The 19,710-nt window shown below is 33.7% G+C and overlaps 2 protein-coding genes across 2 annotated transcripts; both read right to left on the bottom strand.

The window, feature by feature from the left end:
- Positions 1-191: 191 nt before the first annotated feature.
- Positions 192-5,568, bottom strand: LOC142549813 (ABC transporter B family member 15-like). Its single transcript, XM_075658986.1, has 7 exons — positions 5,183-5,568; positions 4,610-4,664; positions 4,322-4,500; positions 3,762-4,219; positions 3,095-3,635; positions 1,786-2,688; positions 192-1,700 (listed from the first exon to the last, which is right to left on the bottom strand). The coding sequence occupies exons 1-7, from the start codon at positions 5,435-5,437 to the stop codon at positions 312-314; spliced, it is 3,780 nt and encodes a 1,259-aa protein (XP_075515101.1). The 5' UTR covers positions 5,438-5,568; the 3' UTR covers positions 192-311.
- Positions 5,569-10,493: 4,925 nt separating this feature from the next.
- On the bottom strand, positions 10,494-11,066 carry LOC142550307 (agamous-like MADS-box protein AGL62). Its single transcript, XM_075659535.1, has one exon. It carries the CDS (start codon positions 11,064-11,066, stop codon positions 10,494-10,496), a length of 573 nt encoding a protein of 190 aa, XP_075515650.1.
- Between the last annotated feature and the right edge of the window lie 8,644 nt (positions 11,067-19,710).

Here is a 19,710-nt window from a genome sequence, read left to right as displayed (position 1 = left end):
CACAGCAGAATATCCGAATCACATTATAAGGAGCAATAGAAATGTAAAAGAAGTTCAAAATAACCAATTTAACTATTTGGTCTTGAATATTGATACATATACACTGAAGTTATACATATAGACATTTTTTAGAAAATATATTTTGATAGTTTTGTAATCTAAAAAGAAATGATAACTCGATATATATTAGGTATTAAGCAGTAACAAAGATTGAATTTTTTTTTTAATGAACATTTACATAGGGCGGTAAACTAGTACAAATTAGTTTAAGATAGTAAAATATGGCAACTGGATTGAATAAACACACACAATTAGCTCCCTATCTGAGTACTATTGGAGGGTGTTCTCTGTAGATTAACAAGAGCATAGTAAGCTCCATTTGGCCCTCTACTAAGCAAAGAAGAATGTGTCCCCTTTTCCACCACTTTCCCCTTGTCCAAAACAGCAATGCTGTCGCAATTATGTATGGTGCTTAGCCTGTGTGCCACCACAACACTAGTCCTCCCCACCATGACTCTCTCTAGTGCATCTTGCACCACCTTCTCCGACTGTGTGTCCAGCGCGCTAGTAGCCTCGTCCAGCAGCAAGATCGCTGGATTTTTCAAGATGGCGCGTGCTATGGCGATCCGTTGCTTCTGGCCTCCGGATAGTTGCAGCCCTCTGTCGCCGCAGAAGGTGTCGTACCCATCTTTCAGCCCCGAGATGAAGTCGTGGGCATTTGCGACCTTCGCTGCCTCGATGACCTCGACCTCATCGATGTCTTCCGATGCTCCGTATGTGATGTTTTGTCGTATGGTGCCTGCGAATAGTGTTGGTTCTTGGCTGACGAGGGCAATGTGGTTTCTTAGTGATCTTAGGTGGTATGACTTGATGTCTCGTCCATCGATTTTCACGGTACCTTTTGAAGGGTCGTAGAATCTTTCGATCAGGCCTATGATGGTTGATTTTCCAGAGCCACTTTGCCCGACCAACGCTGTTGATTTCCCTGGCTCGATATCGATCGAGAAACTTTTGAAAATGATCGTGTTAGGCCGGGCAGGGTAGGCGAAATCGACATCTTCTAGCTCAACATGCCCTGTTAGCTTATCAGCCTTGTAACCATCCGGATCTTCAGGTTCAATCAATGAATATCGGTCCAACACAGCGAAAACTGATCCAACAGCATCTGCGCCTTTCGCGAGATCATTGGTCATCGTTCCAGCATCAGCTATAACACGGCCTGTGCTCACCAAGATCATGAAAGTCTGGAACAATGCTTCTGCTCCAAGGGATCCTTCTGCTATGAGTTTTCCGCCGTACCAAAAATCCAACGCCCAAGTGCAAGTCATGAGGCTTTGGGACATCCCGAGCCCAAGTCCAGCAAACCATGACTGACGTAGGCTCTCCTTTTGCGGCCCTTCTTGTGCTTTCTCGAGCATTTGAAGAATCCGAGACTGGGAGGAGAAAGCTGTCACGGTTCGGAGATTGGAGACCGCTTCTGCCGCGAGCTTGCTACTTTCTTCCTGGGATTTCATGGCCTTTACAGACATGTTTCTGAGCAAGACTCTCTTTAAATAGAAGCAAATTATAATCAAGGGTTGCACGGCAATCATTACTAATGCAAGCTTCCATGCGATGGCAAGTCCCATCGTGCAAGCGATGATCACTGCTGAACAGGTTTGGATCAAAAGAGCCATTCTGTCACCCACTAGAGACCTCACCTACAGATCAAATGCGAATACAAAATGTTTAAAATTCGGAATAAGTAAAATCAACATAAAAAATTACAGTTATTTATCAACTAACCACATTGGCATCTTTGGCTAGTCGAGAGCAAACAGCACCGGTAGCATTCTCGTCTTTATCGAACCACCCGATTTCGAATGTGAGCATCTTTGACAGCATTCTTTCTCTAATCCTCTTAGTCAGATTCTCCCCCATTGCTGCAAAATTATAATGCTGGCAAATGTTGATCAAAAGAGAGAAAACAGCGAGCCCCATAAAACTCAAAGCGTATATCTTCGTCTTCTCCTTGATTACACTATGATCCGGCAGAAAATATACGGATATCATTGATCCCATTGCGAATGCATATAATGGCTGAATGGCACCAAACAAGATGGCCCCTGTGCACCCTAATGTCGCTTGCTTCCACTCTGGCAAATTCATTGCTAGCAATCTTCTAAATGAGGGCTTAGAGAAAACTTGTTCAGTGGTAACCAAGCCCAAGTCTTCCCCGTGGTTAGGTGCTCCAGAATTGGCTGAACTAGACCGGCTTACCATAGCCAGCCTTCGGCTACTCATGCTATAAACATCGGTGTTGGTGATTGATGCTGTCCCGACATGACTTTGGTTAGCTTTTGCAAAATCTTCGGCCTTATTGGTTTGTTGGAGACGAATGAGTGTAGTGTATAAGCCACTGGGATCCTGGATGAGCTCATTGTGTGAACCGATTTCCTGGACATGTCCATCCTGCACGACAGCGATGAGATCAACGTTTCGAATGGTGGAGAGGCGGTGCGCGATGATGATGGTGGTGCGGCCAACTGCAGCCTTGTCGAGTGCCTCTTGGACCACCCTTTCGGATTCGGAATCTAGAGCGCTCGTGGCCTCGTCGAGGAGGAGGATTTTAGGTGCCTTGATGATGGCTCTGGCTATGGCGATTCTCTGTTTCTGCCCTCCGGACATTTGTACTCCTCTTTCGCCAACCTACAATTCCATGTCACAAGTTTCAGCTCTATTTAAACAAGTAGTGGGTACCAGATTTTGCTACCAAAAAATACTACCAATTAGTACATTGTTTCGTCCTTTTTGATTCATAGACAAATTGTTTAAAATTATCGTCATCAAAATATATTTACAAAAACATGTAAACCATGTGTAGAACTGTAGCTTCGAAATAAACTATGTCGATAAATTATCAGCTCAATCCACATATTTTATGTGCGCCGACTTATCCACTTTTGTATCAGATTAGGTGGAGTGGGCCGAACCATAATTTTAGTAGGCTAATAAATTATCAACTCTATTCATCTGTTTTATTTTTATGTAGTCAGACGGGCTCAACCTATTTTAACAGCTCTAGCCACATGATATTGTAAAATCCAGTCCAAACCTGGGTATCATAACCCTGAGGCAGCTGAGTAATGAAGTTATGAGCATTTGAAGCTTTGGCTGCCTCCACAACCTCCTCCATCGATGCATTCTCCTTCCCAAAAAGTATGTTTTCTTTAATGGTTGTGGCGAAGAGTGCTGGCTCTTGACTAACCAACCCCATTTGCGACCTTAACCACTTGAGTTGCAACTTGTCGATGGCCACTCCATCGACTAGAATTTCGCCACTGAGTGGGTCGTAAAATCTTTGTAAAAGCGCGATCACTGTTGACTTCCCTGACCCGCTCCCTCCAACCAATGCCATCGCCTTCCCTGCCGGGAATTTCAAGTTGAAGTCTTTGAAAATTATACTATCCGGCCTCGAGGGGTAAGCGAACACGATATGCTTGAATTCGACCTCTCCAAACACGTTTTGTAGCACTTGACCTTCCATACTGTCCGAGTCTATCTTAGGCACTCGCTTGATGACTGCCCTTACTCGCTCCCCTGCAGCACTTGCCTCAGAAAAATACTTGACGTTGGATAAACCTGAACCTAATGATCTGTCCATTGAAATGAAAGAAAATAGTTTCCGTTTACTGCAAAAATGAGTTGAAATACGAAGAACAAGAACATTCAACTAGTGAAGAGTGGATCCGATTATATATATTTGTGATGATAATACTCACAGGCCACCGATAGCGATTGCTGCTCCGACTGCGAAAACGGTGCCACCTTCTGCACCATGGTACATAACCAATCTGCTGCCATAATAAGCCATGAAAGACCAAATAGCAAACACCACACCATTACTCCCGATAGCCAAACCTTTAGCCAACCCTTGCCTGAGTCCTAATCTCACAGTCCCTTGTAGAGCAGCCGAATACGCGGCGATTGTCTTGCTCTCCCCCACGAAGGAATAAACCGTTCGCACCGAAGAAACAGCCTGCTCCACTATCACACCCGCTTTGTTGTACTCGTCCCTGATTTTCCTCGCAATGCTCATGAGAGCCCTTCCATACATCAAGCCTGGTATGACGAGCAATATGATGAACGGGAACCCGACGATTGCTAGCCTCCACAACAGCGCGAAAGCCACCACGTAGGAACCGAGGAATGTGGATAGGTTCATCAAGAAAACCGGAACCTGTTGGTGAAATCGATCAAAATCATTAAAATGCCTAAAACAACTACGACGAATCGAGCTTCTAGCGACAAAAACTAATTCCATATATGTGTATAAATCAACCTTTTCGCTAATAGCATCTTGAATTACTAAACTGTCACTGGAGACACTTTGGATAACCTCCGCCGTGCTGGTGACGTGCAAATCAAAGTATCCAACATCTTGCCTCATTACAGCCTTCAAATACCTCGTTCTCAATCTTGAAGCTTGTCTCTCCGCTGTTCTTGTCCAACAATACCCCTCTGAAAAAAAAGGGAATTAATCATTCAACTCAGATAATTAATCGAGTTTAGTGGAAATCTTACACGCTGATTAAGATTTCTCCTGTTCTGAAATTGGAAACACGCTTACCGAGAAAACAAGCAACACATTGCGCGCAAGCCATGTAGCAAAGAACCAATGAATTCTGAAATATACATAAAATCCAGGAAAGAGTCAAGAAATTGTCAGCTTAGCCACATACATAAACACTTGGAAATAGTGAAACTAATGTCACTGTGAAGATAAATTTTTTTGACGTATATATTTTCCATCTCTCGCTCCCAGCATACAGTGGAGAATCTGTATATGTACTTGTATCAATTAACTAAATAACAAGGAGAAGATGAAAAACACAGGCGACACAAAAATCTTCGTCCACCCCTCGGTAAAAACTATACATGCACATAATATACACTAAAAACCGAACAGAAAACAGGAGGTAAAATCCCCCTTCCCACCAAGATCAAGAACTCCAGCCAAGAACCCAAAACAAAAAGAGGAAATACTTTTCTCCGCAACAAACCGGCGGGGACAGCAGCACAAGTCAGTCAGGTTAATTATCAATTACGGAAGTTACAAAATTTTCGGGCAGCAAAACACTTTCTTATTATCACAGTACGAAAGATTTTTTCGGCACTCGACGGGCCGAGGGTGGCAACCAACCTTGTTGACGGAGTGAGTAAAATCGCCATTGGAGAGCGAATCCGCAGAGTTTCCGAAACTGTTCATAAGTTTACCGGTGACTAAAAGCATGACAGGCATGGAAACTCCATCGCCGAAAGAACCCAACAACCCGAAACTCATCAGAACCATATCCCAAGCATCGGCATGCATGAAAATCGAACGAAAAGAAATGTTATCGTTTCTCTTCTTCATGTTCTTCTGAGACATCGATTTATCGATATTAGACTCGCCCATTTCTCTCTTTTTTCCTTCTATATACTACAAAAGAATTGCAGCAGAAATCTATATTGCGGCTGTTACTTTTTTCTTTCTATTTTTGTCGTTTGGGGAACTACCGATTCTTCTTCCTTTGGAATGGAGCTGATCAGTTTGCATTATATATAGGGATAGTGTTCGGGAATGAGATTAAATACAACAACATACTTTAATAAAAAAAAATTAATTAGTAGTAAATAATATTAATAACTAATAATAAATCTGAAATAGCGGACTCACCACTCACAGCTAAAATTTAATTTTTTACTGAAGGCGAAATTACGTTTTTCATAAGGAACTTTTTCATTTGTTGTTAACTTATCAGTAGATTGACAATTTTAGTTTAATAATATAATTTTTTTCGATTTTATTTATTTTTTTTACCACATCAGATACATCATTAATGTCCGATACCACAACATCAATGTGCTGATCATGTCATCGTTTTTCCGATGTCAATGAATTATTTGGATGTAGCTTCAGATGATAAACAGACTAAAATGAAAAAAAAATACAATTTAGGAGACTAAAATAACAGCATGAATTATTAATTTTATCTTTCTCAATTTTAAGCAATGAGACAAGTTTAAATTCCACCTATTGTCTCTATATCATTTAATCACTATAACAATATAAATTATTTTTTTCTCAAACGAGTACTTATTTTTATCTTAACTTTCAAAATCTTAAACACATAATTATTTTAATTTTCAGACATAATAAAATCTCATCTCTAATAAATTAAATATAAGATTTTTTGTGAGACGATCTCACGGATCATATTTTGTTAGATGAATCTCTTATTTGGGTTATCCATGAAAAGTATTAATTATACTAAGAGTATTACTTTTATTGTGAATATCGTTAGGGTTAACTCGTTGTGAGACCGTCTCACAAGAAACCTACTCTTTCTGAAAATAATAAGATGCATGGTGAACAATCAATATTAGATAGTCAAATGATTATTATACTGATATATATATATATATATATATATATATATAATATTATAATTGATAAGTAATATATTTAAATTCAAAGATTATAAAGTTCAATGTATGTGATCAAGTGAGATGTACAATACCAAGGCTGAATTTACAATTTCTGTCGTCATCAATGACGTTTAGTGAATACCCAGCCAGGTCATGGATGATTGGTATTGAATAAATACAACATTTTATCCCCAATTAAAAGTCCACGTTTTCTCGTAATATTATATATAGTTTGGTTTCATAAGTCAATTATTTTTTTTATTATTTTAGTAATTATGGTTATATAAAATTGAAAATCTAATTATCGAAAGTCATAATAATCAAAATTGTTTTGACTTGCCAGCGCCATAAATTTTACATTTATATCGCAACGTATTCTTGCTTTTTGTCTCTTATAATAATTTTCTCAATCAAGTTTTAGAAGCCAAGGTACAAAATTACACAACTAAAAACATGCATAAAAAATCCACAATACCCTTGTTCAAAACAAATTTACCCATAGTGTGTTTAACACATGTCTTATATTTGTGTAACGAACGTGGTCGTAGACTGGCTCAACAAGAGACTTAGTTCATGCTCATTCATCGTTACTTGTCATGAGTCGTAACTTTATCCAATATGACACTTTAAGAATTTAGGTACTTAAGTCTGGAGCTCCTGAGTTCAAGTATTGGGAGAGGCGAGAGAAACCACTTTCCAAATTTGAGATATTCTATGAGTGACGGTGCATGGCATGAGCTACTGCTCATAACCAGTAGTGGTACATGGGCATGAGCTGAATCTGATATTTTAAAAACAATCAACTATCAAAATGCACGACATAGTTGGACTTTAAGCATGTGAAGTCTCCAAATTACATAGAATCTGAGAGAGGAGATGCCCCTAAGGCAAGAGTTTTGGCCTAATGGCCAATGCTGATGTAATCTCTTGCGTCATGTTGTGAAAGTGGACTTCTGTTGACATATTTTATTACATATCCTAAAACGTTAAGAATAAACAAATTCTTAACCCAAAACATAGTCGGGTATCAAGCTTTAGTCACCATCGTTTGAACGTCATGCAGCCGCTATACCGTCGCGGTTCTTGCTATTTTGTGGGTCATTGTTTTAGTTTTTTTATACGGAATCAACTATGAACTTCATATACTTAGATCAATAATGGTCATTACATTCGTAGTATAAGAATAATATCTTCGCTAAAGCTTAATCACGAGGCCAAAAAATTATAATGATATATATAGATATCAGAACAGGTTAATAGATTGTTTCGAGAAATTATCAACCCAATCGGCTTATTTTAGTGACGGGCGAGTCGGTCCGATAAGCTAGCCAGTTTTGTGTCAGATTAATTCAAAGATGTGGATCGAAAAATTATCAACACGATCTACTTATTTTATGTGAGAGACATGTGTAAAAGATATTGTCCTTTTCGGTGCAAGCACCACAATTTCTCGAGGTAATATTAAATATAAACTTCATTTAAATCAAATCGTCGTTCAAATTTATAAAATTTTCGTAAATATTCAATCAAAAATCTTCAAAAAAGTTGTGTTTGATCAATTAAGTTTTGGTGATTTAATGAACTGAACACGAGCTGAACTGAAAGTATTACAAGACGAAATTTGTTTGAAGCTTAACTGATATCTAAATCTACCGAACTATAACTGAAGACCAACTAGACTAAAAGATAGTTGAGTAAACAAAAAAACATTCTTCGAAAAATCAATTAGATTACACAGATTTATAAAGTTGAATTATTGGATAAAGTCTTTGTACCAATAGTACAGTGTATGAATTGTCAGAAGGAACAATGACATGAAAAAGGCGGGTGATTTTACTGACCGTTGGATCCAAAATCTATAAATAGAGGAACCTGTAAATCAATTAAGCTCTCTGGAATCATCGCATAAGTTCAAATATTCAAGTTTTCAATAGCTCATCTACTTTCAAGATTTATTAGCACACACTTAAGTATTATATCAGATCATCGATCAATTTGTGTTTTATATTTTCATTTCGAAATACTTGTAAACTGACAGTTAATATAATGATCACTGTTGGTTAAGTAAGTAAGTTAAACTAGGAGTTGCAGTTAAGCAGTGATAAATTCTTACTTAATCGAGTTGTTACAAAAATTGTAATCTCCAAAGTCTTCTAGTGAACATCCTTCCCACAAGGAGTTATTCGAAACTCTTGATAAGACAATTGTTTTTCTTACTTGGACATTTTTGAGTGTTGAATCTATCCGTTTAACTTCATTTCACATAGAACTTATCTGATTAGCCAACTAACATTGATTTAGCGAAAATTACTAAATTCATATTTGTTAACCTAACCGAATTTTGGACAAACTAATATGATTGTTTATTCAACTTCTTTCTAATCAATGAGCTGATCTAACAAGTTGTGATATTGATAATGAACTACTAATTAAGATATACGTAATACGATCTTTAAGAAGAAAAAAGAAAAGAACACCTACTTATCTTTTCAGATAATATAAAATTTAATCCAAATAATTACTCAATATGTATCTTTAATAGGCCGGTATCATTAAAAAAAATATTGTGGGATCGGGCGTATTCTGCAGAAATATTAAAACATAAAGCATTTTTTTAAAATTTTTAAATAGTTATTAATTTTTAAATAAAAATGGTAGAAGAGAAAAAAACATATAAAAAAATGTGGTATATGTAGTTAGATGGTTAAAGTGTGTTTTGAGAATTATAAAAAAGTTTCACCACTATAATAAAGTTAGACTAAGTGAAATTTAATTTTAATAATTACTAATTAGTATGAGTATAAATTATAGATTATTCCCAAATTTTCTTTTTTCCTTATTGTTTATTCTCTTCCAAATTTATAACCGCTTAATATAATTGGATTTTATTTGTTGTCATATATCGATTGAATAAAATATCTGAAAATTGCATATATGAACTTGACAACCATCCTTTCTTGAGCTAATTTTTGAGGTTGAGTTAAATTCAAATTCTAATATTAACAGATTTCAATTGCAGTTTGATCCTATGGAGTTAAGTCAGTTGCTGAAATCATCAAAGAGGAAATTATTATGAAACAATCAAAATATATTGCTAAATCTTTAAGCGTTTTTTGAAGAAACTGATGTAAAACAAAGTAACACTCAGGTAATTTTCGCATTCGTAAATACACAATTTCTTTGTCGGACATATTTTATATATTATTAGGTACAATAATTATTTATATTAGAAGAATAATAATCAAAATGTGGCGCGTAAACTATCATACGATTTAAAAGATTGCATTTGTATGATTTCTCTCAATTATGACTTTTTAATAAATCGTGACAAACCGCCCAATCCTATGTATGCCCGTTAAACTAATTTTTTGTTAGCCAAAACTATTTAAATTGAATATTGTAACAAATTTCAAGATATTAATAAAAGATACCCACAATTAATCTACGTACTTGAAGTATTTTAGTGCATATATAGTATATCCATGACGTGAAAATTTACTAAGTTTTCCAGTTCTTGGAATATAATACAACAATTATTTTGTTTTTAATCAATCCAGTTTATTCTTGAAGTCATGCATTATATCTTAATCCACTAAATTACATTTTTTCTTTCAAATTTAATCATTCTTTTATGAAAGTATTGACTTAACAACGAAAAATGATAACATGTTATTGAATATTGCTGATATGACATCATATATTATTAAAGTATTCGATGTTATATCAACACTAAATTTAAAAAAACTAAAAAAAAATACAATCAATAAATTAACTAATAATAAAAACGTATAAATTAATTTTCCCTGTTACTTTATCCAATATTTTTGTTGGGTAGTAAAAAAAATATCCAAAACCAAAATCATTCATTCCTTAAAAAATGAATGGCAACGGATTTTATTGGAATTTGATATTCACTGAATTAAGAAGAATTAACAATAAATGTAGTCAGAAAAGGATAGAAAAATACACATATTATAGTTTAAATTTAATAGCTTCGTTTCCGAACTTTGGTTTGAATTTTTTTGCTACGAACTCATTCTAATTCAATCATATATATTTTTTATTGAACCCTGACTCGGGACGGCCAATATAGATGACGGAGAAGAATAAGTTGGCCGTTTCTCTATCTCTTCAATTCTGCACGAAAAATTCTTACTCAAAGTTTCTAAACTTTCCAAATATCCCTCAAGTTCTTGCAGATCCATCCCTTCAATTTGCTGATCCCACCAAAATTCACGCTCCTTGATTTCACGATTCATTGCAGTACCAATCACTTCCTTCTTCTTTTCTTCCAACATTCTAATAGCCTCCTCGTACTCAGTTCTGGCATCATCTATATGGCTGATATAATTAGTAATAAAGCCATCTCCCATATCGAATCTATGGCGCATGGATTCCGCAGATGGGCTGTGGAATGCGTAAAACTTTTTTGCCGGAGATTGTACGATAATGGAGAGTTCCGAACCGCACAGAATGCATAATTCACTGGCCTTTTTGAATAGCCCTGTTCGTCTTTTGGTGAATGTGACTTGCAAGCTTGCTTTTTTCTGTATTTTTTTCATTTCAATCTTGCGACGACCCATTGTAAGTTTCTTCCTCCCATGCAGGTTCTCCATATGCGACGACATATGAAATTAGGAGAAGTGGCTTTGTGTAGAGGGTTTATATTTATATGATGTCCGAAACATGCACATGAATCTAACAAATCTTTTCAGGTAATAAATAGATTTGTATATAATATAATGTAATTAATGCTGCTTAAACCGACTTGTACGCAAACAGACTCTTAACAAATCTATTTATTACCTCAAGAATCTTTCGGTGGATGATTCGAACACATAATTAATAAATCTTATATATATTGAGTTCACATCTAACTAATCTATGATATTATATATATATATATAATTTGGTAAATTAATATGGTAATTAGCAGAGTAATAAAATATTTTGTTAGAGTCTGTTTGCCTACAACACTTAGAGTCTGTTTGCCTACAAGACATATATTTTATTACTCTGCTAATTAACATATTAATTTTCAAAATTTTATATATATATATATATATATATATATCATGAAATTCACTGCAATCTCATAAGATCGTAGCGAAAGAGAAACAACCTTTGAGATTTTCGATATTTTTTTAGCTACGAAAATGGTGATTATTTGGTCTCAGATTCGAAATCTTGTACAACTCAAGTTTAATAATATATAAAAATCAAAATTTTCTATCCAAAAACATGCCGTTGTCTAAAACAATTATCTGACTAATTTTCATATCAATAAATAATAATAATATTTTCTTTTCCTCAATACCAGTGCTCATTAATGTGGCAATTTTCATTCCAATACAAAATAATAATAAATTATATTTAATCGTTGCAGGCAGGTTTTGATTACATATAATTAATTTTTTATGTAATTATATTAAAATTTTGCTTCATGTTTTAAGTTATAATATAATTAATTTTTAGTTGAAAAATAAATTTCAGTAAAATTAAATTATTTTTAGTCAAAGGTATAAATTTTCAAGTATATCCATCGATAATAATTATGAAAAAATCTATTAGATTTCGATGAAATGAGACTAATTTTGGAATAAAATTTTGATGGATTGAGTTCTTAAGAGGAAACAAAATCTTTTAACTCGATTTTTAGAGACAAAAAAAATCTGAAAATTAATTGTAGATAACTTTTCCTTAAAAAAATTAAATATCTCAATATCAAACTAGAACCCTTAGGCTGCGTTTGATTGCCTTGATTAGATGTGTTTATTTTTTTAACCCACCTAATCTCATGTTTTGTAAGTTTTTATTTAACCTAGTCAATCCCTCCTATGAATGATTAGGTTATATTAGGTGGGTTAAAATAATCACTCCTCACCTCCTAGGATTATTTATCTTACTCTTAATCCATCTTATTTTTCCAATTTTACCCTTCTCCTAAATCCAAACTCACCACAAATTCCCTCCACCGACCGCCGGACAGCAACCCTCGCCGCCGGTCGATCATCGCCTCCCGCCGGCCGCCGCCGACCTCCTTCCTGCCACCGCCTGTCGCCGCCGACCGCCACTGCCGACCACCCCCTCCGCCTGTCGGCCGACCGCCGCCACCAACCACACCGCCGGCCGACCACCACTGCCGTCGACCGCCGCAAAAGTGGAAGGACAATTTTGTTAATTCATCAAAAGATTATTAATTATCTCATTTTTAACCATCATACTAAACGTAATATTATTTTATCATTATATATTATATTTCTATTTCAATCATTCTTTTTATTTTTCTCTCTTAATCATTTCATTATTTTATCCATCAAACCAAACGTAGCCTTAGAGTTTAAATTTAATAGCTTCGTTTCGAACTTTGGTTGATTTTTTTAGCTACGAACTAATTCTAATTCAGTCATATATTTTTTATTGATTAATTAATGATTAAATTCAATCATATATACGAGCACAAAAAAATAATCATATATATATACTATTTTTTATTATAATTAATTTAATTTGATGTCATTATGTACTTGATCAGTTGATCTAATCGATTTTTAGCATTGAAACTAAGGCATCCATCCCTTCACGTATTAATTTGTCCCCCACCACATATATTTCCATTCACTTTACTCAAATCCCACTTTCAAATGTCATTTACATCACATCAAAAGGTACCTAAAGTCGCCATTAGATATCGTTAAGAGCGTGCTCCAATTTGTTTACCAAACAAACACTACAAAAATAAATAAATAAATTGCGACGGAATTAGCGACGATTTCTTGTAAGGTTGCTAAAGTCATCGTCGCTAAATTTTGCGACGGTTTTTCGTAATCTGCGACGAAACCGTCGCTAAATTAGCGACGGTTTAAAACCACAAAAAAAATAAGAGAATGTATGAAAAACTTAATTTATAACGTGGAAATTTAATTCAACTCCGGATTTTTTTCCCATCTAAATCAGACAATTTTTGTGGAATCCTAATGAACCATATATAAGAAAGTTGAAGATTTGGGAGTGGTGAGGATACTGTTATTTGAGATTAGAGAACTATTCTTTACTCCCCACCACTCCTACCCTTTAAATTTGATAAGTCGGGGAAATACGAAAGTTTCAAGGGTTAAAAAAAATTGTTTCCCTTTGATTTCACAGAGTTTTCACATTGTTGTTGTTGGAAGCAATAGCTCTCTTCAATCTTCATTATGAAATCGACTGAAATACGATGTTTGGCTTGTTGCATGATTTGAAAATATGAGTTTTTATGATATCGTGAACTATAATTTTTTTCGACCGACAAAATTTCAATCCCGCGATATACAAGCTGTGAAAGAGTTGAGTTGTATTATTCCATTAATATGAACTTTTGGTAGAATGCAAGGGCTCGATTTTTATACTTTCTAATCAATGAGTTTGTGACGAAATCATATGGAAGGACTGATTGAATGTTTGATATGTGCCCTTAATTCAAAGTGTTTATTACACAATGAATAACATTAAGAAAGGAAGAAAATTACAAACCCAATCAAATAAATAGGAAAAAGGTTTCTATGAATTCCAATAGGCTAAGCTAGCCATTGATAGTTGTTTGTGCAAATGGGATGCATGGAAAGCACTCTAACCGGATCACAAAAGCCTGAGGACAAATTTCTCATCACCATCGGTACTTTACTTTGGTCACATATAGAGACTCATTTATTCCAATCATAGCATATACACACGTGTATGGAAGTGTGTGCATGTCTTTTTTTTTTTTTTTTTTTTTTTTTATCTTCTATGTATGTGACATTGCGATTTTCATCTTTTATGTTATCAAAATTAAGTCTTAAATTGATATATATCTTTGTGGTTTTTTTTTTTTTTTGACAATTTTAGTCCTTTTCCGATTTTCGAAGTTGCGTTGATGCGGCACAATTATAGCATGATGTGCAGTACCACTTCAACACTCCTGGTGCAAAAGAATAAAATTATTATAAGATCAAGCGCATGCCGTTTTACTAAAAACTATAGTTGTAGTAACTGTGCAACTCAAATATTTTAAATCATAAACAGCTCAAGTACCGTGTTTTGATTTTTTTACCCAATAGAGACAATTATTGTACCCAACTATTACAAAAAGTTACAAACATATAAAATCAAAAACATAATTTTCTCGTATATATAGCTTACTAGCTTGATTATATACTCATGCATTATGTATCTAATTAAAATATAGGTAACCTATATTAGTACTATCCTACCCTTTTCTTGTGACAAATGGCGATATACTATTTTTGGATGTAAATCTTTTTAAAAAAAATCATTTTTTTAGAGTTGTATTAGGCCATGGTAATATATTTTTGAGTCAGATTAAATTCATTAATTAAATTTTGTTTCTATTGTTTATTTCTTAATTTACAAAACACGAATCGAAGAATTCATTTGAGAGGAATTAATATATATCATATATTATGCCACAACTCATATGGTCAAATTATTACTATTATACCCCACTAATATATGTGAAAAACTTAGGCAAAATTATTTTCGAATATGTAGAAAAAAGAAAAAATTAAAAAGAATATAATTTAAAATATTGGTAAAATAAATATTATTTAAAAAAAATCTCTAGAAATATATGTGGACAAGTGCCGGTATGGACGGGAATTGAATGTCACTATCCCATCATTCCCATCTACGAAAACTCTGATAAGCTAGCTTTAATGTGGATTCGACACATTAATAAAGTTGGTTTAGTGCCATTGTAGGCGTTTTCACGGAAAAAATTAATTCACACCCATTTTCGTGAGACGGTCTTGTGTGTCATATTTTGTGAGACAGATCTCTTATTTGAGTAATCCATAAAAAAATATTACTTTTATGCTGAGAATATTAATTTTTATTGTGAATATCGGTAGGGTTGATCCGTCTCACAGATAAAGATTCGTGAGACCGTTTCACAAGAGACCTACTCAAAATTGAATATAATTTGTAATCATACACTCGATGGACTTGCAATAGCAGATTAATACAAGAGTAGAAGAAGACGAATTTGAATTTTTTTGTAATGCACATTCAACTTTTAAATTTTAAAGATCGAACAAAAATAACGATGCAACATAAATCTTTTAAATAACATAACAACTCGAACGTGGTATATCAGCTCTTCTGGTACAGACAATTAATGTATGTTCAACTTCTAAATTTTAAAGATCAAACAAAAATGATGTTATAACTCAAATCTTTTAAATCATATAACAACTCAAACGCCATGTGTCAGCTCTTCTAGATAGAAAATTGTTGCACCTCAGTCATTGAAAATGAAAATAATATGAATTGTATATATAAGTTTGGAAAAAAAAATGAAGCACATATCGTTTAAATCCTTCTCCCAACTAAATCATTAGCTGTGTTGATCGTAGTGACTATTTGGTGTACAAAGGTCAATGATACAGTAGTGAGCCTCATAAAAGGTGAGACATAAGTTTCAGAATAGTGTTTTAATTTTTATTGAGTGGATACTGAATATTTTTAATTGGTCCCAAAAACTTATATATACATATTTTAAAATAGTAATAAATAAAATTTATATGTTTAATTTTCTGTTAAAAATAAATATCTGCTCGCTTTTCACTGAATTTAGAAAATGAAAAAAACTTTTTTTGGTCTACAGATTTTTATGTTTTGGGTTTTTGATGTATTAACTTTTCAAATTTTAGTTTTGATACACTAAATTTGATTTTAATTTTTTTGGTTTCAGTCTTATTTTTTCGGAATACTGAAGTGACACCGAAAAATGCTGATATGATATCGAAAATACTAACGTGACAAAAATTACTTACTTTTCTTAATTTACTTCAGTAATTGGACTAAATAACTGAAAAGTAGAAGTTAGTATACGAAAATCAAACTTTTAAAATTGAATCGACCAAATACCAAAATTAGATATGTAGAACAAAAACTTTTATTTTCCCTTTGCAAAATTAATTATTCTGAATCGAAAATGGGTAAAGATTCTGAGGAGACAAAAAGTGGAGGCGTGTGGCAAAAAAATTAAATTCGAAATGTTACTGATTTCTTATGCAACCTAACATTATTAGCAGTCGTGTGTGCTATAATTCTTTCAACGTTGAATTTAATGACTTTTTTTTTTCTAATTTTGTATAATGATTTAAGGTTAATGTTGTTTAGTCAAAATAATTTCCAATGTTGGTTAGACACCGAATAAATTTCAGTTATTGCATATTTCACAATTTGTTCTTTAATTTCATAGAAGCATTAATTGTGTTTATCTAATCACATATGCATTACCATGAAACTTCACAAAATTCAAGTTATTTGAAAATAATTAATAATATAATATAAAAAAATAAGAATATGTCTCTTGTGAGACAGATCAACCCTACCGATATTCACAATAAAAAGTAATACTCTTAGCATAAAAAGTAATATTTTTTCATGAATGACCCAAATAAGAGATTCGTCTCACAAAATACGACCTGTGAGACCGTCTCACACAAGTTTTTATCAAAAAATAAATACGGAGAAGTCGATTCTCGATGGAAAGGTTTGGGATGATAGATATTTTGATATCTCTGTTAACAATAATTTTTTTTTTGAAAATAATAATAAATAAGCATCAAGGTTAATAAGTTAGTACATATATGATATTTAGGAACTATCGTAGGACACTCGAAGATTAAGATGGGTTTTTTTAATATATAAACATATTTCGACGTTGCGTCAGCATTTTCCTGTGTTACATAATTATTTTTCGGCGCACTTAAGCATTCAGGTAAAAAGAACTAAAAATGAGAGAAAAAAATACATGTTAGTGGAATAAACTCTTGAATTGACCAATAACATGATTGAAAATGAAAATTGTGCAAAAAAAAAAAATTTATTCTCCCTATATAAATTTTGCTTAATGATATAATTTGATATGTTTTATTATGCTAGAGTTAAGGATGATAACAAAAAATTTATTAATTGCTCCTCTAATTTATTATTTATAATCTATGGATTAAAAAGATTTCTTCCTGTCAGAAGATTTTTTAGAGCTGAAGCGAGAGTTTGTTGCAATTAAGCCTCGAATACAAAAGTTAGATTACAAAATTTATAATTGATAAACTATTTTTTTTTTATATATATCCAAATACCCTGGATCATTCTCTTCCACATTTTAAATAAAATGTATTACAGTATCAGATATCCCTACCAACAATGTAATAATTCTCGGTGTTCATCATTTTCCTTCAAAGTGCTCACTCTCCTTTTGTTTTAAAGCCACTTGCATATTAATCGCGCGTTTTGGAAGACTGCTAGAGTGATTGCGCTTCATTTTCTATGATCGATAATACATTAATACATTACAAATCATAATTAATGCATATAACTTTTAGTTGTTCATACTAAATCACCGCCGAAAAAACTGAGATTTTTTTCTTTTTCCTTACAAATACACCATGAGAGTACATATTACATCACAATTAGCTCACATGAAAACAAAAATATTCGTCCTCGTTTGATAAAAAAAGATTAACTCAAATTATTATAGGAGTCAATTATAACTTTTGGACTTTGTACTTTGGTCTATTGAACATTTTCATTTTGTATGAAAATTGGACAAGTACCTTATGAATTTTTTTATTAGATGGTAAGTGTAGAACGAAGAATGTCCTACATTGGGGAAAAAAATCTTAACGTGATTGACCTTATATTGAGTTACATTTTATGAACGTGTATAAATGATTGGTAAACAGGCTCTCTCTCACACGTGTCTGCGCAGGGGGTGCAAATCAAGGGCTCGATATGCACTGAAAAAGGCTTGACTTAAATGCAAGTTTACGAAGGCGAACTAGGTCCGTTGAATCTCAGATCAATCAAGACAAAATTTCCCACCAAGGTTCAACTGACATTTGCTATTTTCCTGAATTTTTATTTTCGAAAAATTCTCTCGAGATCTTTCTGGATGTGTGCTTCCATCTACCTAAATGTTGGTGCTCTATATGGCTGACTGTTGGTGCTCCAGCTGAGCAAAATTTGCCTTTCGGATGACTAGTCTGTGACAGTTCGTATGGACCCAAATGCTACATATAGAGGCAGTCTCAAGTCCTTCAAACATATCTCACACTTTACTCCAACTCGTGATAAAGTTCAGATATTTGTTCAGTTCGCAGTCGCAGTACCTTCGTGCTATGTTACTGCTAGTTGTTCTATTGTCTCATAGGAAACGGTCGTCCAACTTAATCCTCGAAGCACAGACCGGACGAGACAAATTTGTTTTAAAAACAATGTACTTTGGATAGACATCTGTTTACATTACTGTTTTAGTTTTACATATTGTATTTTCTCACCATATTATTCATCGATTTTTATATATTTTTTAATATTTTACCGTACTTAATTTCTCTTTCGAGAACTCCGATTATTGTTTAAAAATAACCACCTAAAATTCATTTTAAACTATATTTTTAACTAATATGGGATATGGCACTACAATAGGAGGGGGTTTTTAGATACCAAACGTCTATATCGAGTTCACTATATATGTTTTTTATGATATGAAATGAATTATAACCTTTTACTTTCTTCCTAATTACAATGTGACAGCATTACTAGTTGTAAGTTGAATTATTTTAAAACACAAGTTGGTCACCAAATATAAAATATATTACTCTATTTATAGTAAAATAATAAATTAATAGCAAATATATAAAGTGTGCACGATACTGTATCCTGTTGAGCACAAAAGAAGCAAGTAGTTGAAAACTACGTTTCATTCATATTGGATTGTATCCAGTTTCGGTGGCATTGGAAAGGACTCGACTTCCTATCGCCCGCAATCTACATTGTTTATTTCCCTTTTCAAATAGTCACCATTTTATTTGATTGATTCTTGTCGGTTTTTTAATAATGCCAGATATGTAAAAAAGTAAAATAAACTGTTTTTAATTGATGGTTATAGCTGAAACGGATCTCTTATTTGGATATTGGGCTCCGTCGGAGGTATCAAGTCTATTTGAACTATGTACTTATGCAAGGAGGTCATGGGTCGAGACTTGGGGAGATATCACTTCACCAACCTGTTGTAGAGAGTCCTGTGAGTAATGGCGCATGTAGAAAGCCCGTAATGGAAAAGGCCCCAGTGAGAACCCAAGATGAGACAATGATGAGAGAATGTCTCCGAGGGAGCCCAAGATCGAGATAGCTCATGATCGTTACATTTAATATATTGAAATTAAAGATTTTGGTCATGCATCTATCTTTTTCAGCAACGTTAAATTTTAG

This window comes from Primulina tabacum, chromosome 6, assembly GCF_025594145.1.
Source record: "Primulina tabacum isolate GXHZ01 chromosome 6, ASM2559414v2, whole genome shotgun sequence".
Taxonomy (NCBI): Eukaryota; Viridiplantae; Streptophyta; class Magnoliopsida; order Lamiales; family Gesneriaceae; genus Primulina; species Primulina tabacum.
This window is presented reverse-complemented; position numbering and strand designations above follow the sequence as displayed.

What these genes read in the sequence shown, in the direction of transcription:
- LOC142550307 (XM_075659535.1), bottom strand. Translation starts at nt 11,066, where the DNA reads ATGGAGAACCTGCATGGGAGGAAGAAACTTACAATGGGTCGTCGCAAG.
- LOC142549813 (XM_075658986.1), bottom strand. Translation starts at nt 5,437, where the DNA reads ATGGGCGAGTCTAATATCGATAAATCGATGTCTCAGAAGAACATGAAG. An exon ending in GCAATCGCTATCGGTGGCCT is followed by an intron (nt 3,636 to 3,761) that starts GTGAGTATTATC and finishes TTCAATGGACAG; the next exon opens with ATCATTAGGTTCAGGTTTAT. An exon ending in CTCAGGGTTATGATACCCAG is followed by an intron (nt 2,689 to 3,094) that starts GTTTGGACTGGA and finishes ATGGAATTGTAG; the next exon opens with GTTGGCGAAAGAGGAGTACA.